Source organism: Rattus norvegicus, chromosome 8, assembly GCF_021556685.1.
Source record: "Rattus norvegicus strain SHRSP/BbbUtx chromosome 8, alternate assembly SHRSP_T2T, whole genome shotgun sequence".
NCBI classification, from domain to species: Eukaryota; Metazoa; Chordata; class Mammalia; order Rodentia; family Muridae; genus Rattus; species Rattus norvegicus.
Genome location: NC_141541.1, coordinates 78,139,240 through 78,145,132, shown reverse-complemented (window position 1 = coordinate 78,145,132; position 5,893 = coordinate 78,139,240). Strand labels below are relative to the sequence as shown.

General features: G+C 50.9%; 1 protein-coding gene across 1 annotated transcript; it reads left to right on the top strand.

Annotated features, from left to right (window-relative positions):
* Positions 1-641: 641 nt before the first annotated feature.
* On the top strand, positions 642-3,262 carry Foxb1 (forkhead box B1). Its single transcript, NM_001013248.2, is given in 2 exon segments — positions 642-1,021; positions 1,266-3,262. A coding segment is annotated over 1 exon segment (978 nt). The 5' UTR covers positions 642-1,021; positions 1,266-1,319; the 3' UTR covers positions 2,298-3,262.
* Positions 3,263-5,893: the final 2,631 nt, after the last annotated feature.

Sequence of the window (5,893 nt, the reverse complement as noted above, 5' to 3'; positions counted from 1 at the left end):
TTCAAAACGGACTTATCCACCCAGCAGTCCAAGTATTTCTATCTATAAGTGTCTATTAACCTTACCACCTTTTTAAAGCGACAGATTCTAGTGTGCAGCTTTGAAGCCTCCGGGAGGCCAAGTCAGATTTCTACCTGCCTCTTGCAGGACAGGATTACGAGGTATGTTTCTATTCGAACAACCCATCTAATCAACCCTGCGCAGTGGCCACTAAAGTAAATTCAGGAGCAAGCCTATGCTATAAGTTAGCTAACAATACAAACCCGACACAATGCAGAGGAAACAGAATACCCCAGCCGAGCAATTTCCATGTCAAACACCACCGGCGCCGCAGATAGCTCAGAGAGTGAGTGGTCGCCTGCCATTCGGCTCCACGCGCCGCTCCGCTCATACCTTCCCAACGCGCACACCGGCGGGCGCTGCCCGCTCCCCGCGGGCGGCAGAGGCTCTTCCTGGTCGCCTAGTCTTCTGCTGGAAGTGATTCCTATTGGCCAAGGTGTCCATGTAAATAGGTGTGAAAGAAACCGGCGCTGGCCAGGCTCTCTCTCCTCTCCCTCAGTCCCCTCCCTCTGTAGCCCCCGCTCCCCCTCCTTTTCCTCCTCCTCCCAAGGCGATTGTCATACGATAGCTAAGAAGTGGCACATTAATGAAGCGCCGCTACAGGGGTCTTTTCTGCTCCTGTCACCGCTTAAAACTATCAGATGGTTCGAGGGTGGACATGGAGGCAGCCACCTAGCTCAGCGGAACCACGAACGCCACAGCAGCGTCTTCTGGATCCCCGAGGCGGCGTCTGCCACTGTCCCCACCCGCACTCCACAGCTGAGTTCGGCCTCCCAGCAGGACGCAGGACCCAGGAGCGCCGCGGAGCCCGCGGAGAGGAGCTCTACCGGGCTGAGTCCAAGCCGGGCTGGCAGCGAGTCTCACTGGTCCCCGACTCTGCGCTCCTATCGCGCGCAGGGAGGGACTCGGCCACCAGCCACGCCATCCCGGATGCGGACCAGTAACTTGGAACAACTTTAAGGTGAGCATCTCTTCTCTCTGTCCCCCCCTGATCCAGATCCTACTTACTTTCCTGCAAACCTCTCTGCTGCTCACGGTCTTTTCCCTCTCCACATTCACTAGCTGGGTCCATCCAGTTTAGTGCGCAAAGTTGCTGGCACCTGAATCCCCTCTTCCCCACCCCTATATCTGTGTCTCGGCCTGAGTGCTCTCGTTGGTGTCTCTGCACCTATGCTGCCCTTCTCCATCACCTCCCCCCTTTTCAGATCCGACCAGTCCTCCGGGCCCTGCGGACCCTGAGCAAGTGGCCAAGCAAGAAGATGCCTCGGCCGGGCCGCAACACGTACAGCGACCAGAAGCCGCCCTACTCCTACATCTCGCTGACCGCCATGGCCATCCAGAGCTCTCCGGAGAAGATGCTGCCGCTCAGCGAAATCTACAAGTTCATCATGGACCGCTTCCCCTACTACCGGGAGAACACGCAGCGCTGGCAGAACAGCCTGCGCCACAATCTCTCCTTCAACGATTGCTTCATTAAGATCCCGCGGCGGCCAGACCAGCCGGGCAAGGGCAGCTTCTGGGCGCTGCATCCCAGCTGCGGGGACATGTTCGAGAACGGGAGCTTCCTGCGGCGCCGCAAGCGCTTCAAGGTGCTCAAGTCAGACCACCTGGCGCCCAGCAAGCCGGCGGACGCCGCGCAGTACCTCCAGCAGCAGGCTAAGCTGCGGCTCAGCGCGCTGGCCGCCTCGGGCACGCATCTGCCACAGATGCCGGCCGCTGCGTACAACCTGGGCGGTGTGGCGCAGCCCTCCGGCTTCAAGCATCCCTTTGCCATCGAGAATATCATCGCGAGGGAGTACAAGATGCCTGGGGGACTGGCCTTCTCTGCCATGCAGCCGGTTCCGGCTGCCTACCCGCTCCCTAACCAGTTAACTACCATGGGCAGCTCTCTAGGCACCGGCTGGCCCCACGTGTACGGTTCCGCAGGTATGATCGACTCAGCCACCCCAATCTCCATGGCCAGTGGCGACTACAGCGCCTATGGAGTGCCGCTGAAGCCGCTATGCCACGCCGCAGGCCAGACGTTGCCCGCCATCCCAGTGCCCATCAAGCCCACTCCGGCCGCAGTGCCCGCGCTGCCAGCGCTGCCGGCACCCATTCCTACCCTGCTCTCGAACTCGCCGCCTTCTCTCAGCCCCACCTCCTCGCAGACAGCCACTAGCCAAAGCAGCCCTGCCACCCCTAGCGAGACACTCACCAGCCCGGCCTCCGCCTTGCACTCGGTGGCCGTGCACTGACCCACAGAAGCTGGGGCTCCGTCTTAGTCTCATCCACACCATCCCTCTCAACACTTCCCCGGCTCCGGGTCCAGCCCTCTGCGACCTGAAACCGCCACCCGGACTTGCCCATTCTACCTTCTTCAGTCCTCGCTCTTAGGAGAACTTTTGATTTTGGACCCAGAAGACAAACCACAAACTTGCCAGAAGGCGTGTGAAAGTTGTCTTCGTCCCTCTAGGGCAGCAGAGAAAACAGGGGCTAACCCAAGCCAAGCGGTCCCTCCAGGGTCCCTGAAATGCACTCTCATCCAACAGGCAGAACACCCTGACTCCCTCCTGCTCGGAGAAAACAGAAACAAAACAAAACAAAATACGCATCTTCTGAGCTTGGATAGGCAGGGCTCTGGACTCAGCACAATTTCAAGACCAGAGACACTGCCCGAGAGCAGAAGCCTGCCGAGGCTGCAGCCACAACGTGAAGGCCGGATCTTCTTAGGTCCTGAAAATCTGTGGCCACAGGACCCACTAATCATCCACCAGATTCGCCTCCGCCCATCAGGCCGGGATGGGCGGACCGCTGCTTTCCTCGGCTGCAGCCCTGCCTCCCCGGCTTCTAAAGATTTTTTTTCCCCTTCTGAGTTTTGTTTCCGGCCAGAGGCTCCCTTAGCTGGGAGTGAGGAGAGAGGCTGCTAAACTTCGGAGGATGCTTGTCCTACTCACAAGCAAAACACAGCTAAAAGTCACCGTTATTGTTTACAAAGCGCGCGGTTTAAAAAAAATGTAAACAGTGAACTTGAGAATCTGCCTGGCTAGGGGCGAGGGGGTAGAGTCCTCTTTACAATTACCTGTTGTAATGTGAATGTTTACTCTTCTGGCCAGCTTTGGGGGTGGGAAGGAGGTAGGGGGAATGGGGGAAGTTAATCGGGATGTTAACTTTCTTACTAGTTAGAGACCTTTTTAGCTATTTATTTTGATGAAAGAGAAAAGAAAGGAAAAGAAAAAAAAGAAAGGAAAAGAAAGAAACGTGAACTAAGCCCAAATGGAGAACACACCTAAGGGCAAGTGGGGAAGTATGTAGATAAACCGTTGGGAACGTGAAGGGGTGGTCAGCCGAGACTCCTCTGGACAGATCCTTCTGTTAGAAGAACTTTTCCGCGAAGCTAAAGGGCTGCAAAGAGTTGTAAATAGGAATGATTTACACTGTGTACGATGCACTTTGGTTTGGTATGTTCCTTTTAGCATTCTAGGTAATTGACAGAAAACAAACAAACGAAGAACAGCCCAACGGTTGTTCCTCCGGTGTGACCTGCTTAATTTAAAAAAAAAAAGAAATCGTAGTGTTGTCCAAGCCGTGGAAAAAAATAATTTCCCCTTTTATTTTTCTTCCTCTCTGCACAGAATACGCATGGCATTTTAAATATTGATGTCCTTGTTCCCAGCATGCCCATTTTAAGACAGAGTTTTAAAAGGTGTCTACATTAAATTATGACCTAGTCTAAATAATATTTTCTCATTAAAATATGTAAATTCACATTTCGCTAAGTTTTTGTGTGTTTTTGAGGACTTGCTACAAAGGGACAAAGATCCTAGCAGCAGTCTCTGCAAACACATGGCTCGGGTGTTTCCCCTCTTTCAGATCATGCTGTGAGAACAGGGAAAACTCCTCTGCCCTTGCAGGTGTGGGAGGAGTCGGCTCTAAGGGGACCGTGGAAGACATTTGTGCACAGGGGGAGACGAGGCCAGTATTTCAGATGCAAACCCCCGGCACAGGTGCGACGCTGAAGGAAATGCACCTCACAACTGCACCACTTCCTGTGTGGTTTTGTCTGCTCTAAGCGTGCGTTCTATGACTTTGCACTTACACTCACAGAAGGTTGGTGTGGAATTTCCCAAGCCCTCTCAGGGTGGCTTACGCAGTCCTTATTTTGAAGCTTCTGACTTGGAGGAATCCTTTCTTTACTGCTTTAGATTACTGTGGTTGTTGGCATTGTCTTTCTTTCACTGTACAGGTCAAAAAACCTGTTCACTTTGCACTGACTTGATGTTTTTTCAGCCGTTTCTGGGGAGTGGGGGAGGTAAAAAGTAACAGGATGCATTTATTTTCCAGCCTGCAAATGCATCTTTCCAAATCTTTAAATGGCTTTCTCTAAGTGTTTGCTTTCTTTTGATTTTTTTTTTTTTTTGGCAAAGAATTAAAACCTGCCAAGAATTTATGGTTCAAGTGTAATTGGCACTTGGTTGAAGGAGGTCACAATATTTCCAGATGATATGTGTGTTCAACTGGAGAAGTTACAACACAAAGAGAAACTTAAATGGTGATTAACACTTTGCTGTGTAAATGATTAAACAAGGGGGGCCTTGTGAGACACAGAGAAAGCCCCTAAAGACACATGGAAACCTCAGTGAAGTACTCCATGAGGAGACCCTTAGCACTTGTCACTGTCATGTAATTAGTAAGCTACCTGTAAAAATATTCAGGATTGATGCAAAGCATAATTAATCCTGTCGTGACTACCCTATTTTTAAAAGGATAGAACACACAGACACAGACGACACACACACACACACACACACACACACACAAGTGGAAAATAAGTGAATCACTGGGCTGATTAAAATGCATGAAGTTTCTAAAGCCAGTCAGACAGCGGACAACTAAACTCATTCATCAAATCTAATTCACAATTATATCAACAAGATCAGCTGGAGGAAGCCTGGAAAACTTAGCCATCCTGGGTTAAGAAACTTAGTTCTCAACCAGAAAAACCTTTAAAAGGAAGGAAGGAAGGAAGGAAGGAAGGAAGGAAGGAAGGAAGGAAGGAAAAGCTCAATACATTTTTAGTGGCCTGAAAACTAAAAATTAAGACAGTGTCCGTAATAATCTGATCTCACCTAATTTGTTAACACTGGAGCCTGAGCGTGCAGTACAGACAGGGCTCACATGGGCCTCTGGCGTTCTGTAGACTTAGTTTGACAGACGGTTGGCCTCCAGTGGCAGTTCTAGTAGGTAAGGGTCATGGGCACACTGCATTCTGTGTGGAGGCACTGAGCAGCAGACCTTGTGTGTGCCATGTGCAAAACAAGAGATTCTGAACTCAGTATCTGAAAACACAGTTTTTAGGTGAGGAGTTTGTCCTGGTGTGTTGAGAAGAAGGAAGTAACTTGGCCATTAGGAGTTCTTTCTGGTTGCATGTATTTCTTTTCTTCTCAGACAAAACTGAATGAGGAAAGTGGAGAACACAACTTCGATGATATTTTGACCTTGACCAGAAGTGTACAGACTACTCAAGCAGACACACGCCTGACCTAAGTCCACACTTGCCCTTACCCCCGCTTGGCAACTTATGTGGATTTAGCTGAAGTGCCTCACAAACAAGGAACTTCATAAGGGATGGCTTTGAGGGTGCTCCTCTCTGTCCTGGGAGATAGTCACTTGGCTTACATCCAAAGTCAAGACCCTTAGCTTTAAAACAGAACTGGAGGGGAGAGCACCCACCCTGTGGGGGGGGGTAACTGGATGCAAAGTCCTATCCTAAGATAAGATATATTCTTTTCTACTTTGCAAATCCAGGCAGTACTGGTTTTCTCACATCGATTTTCTATTTGAAAACTAGCTA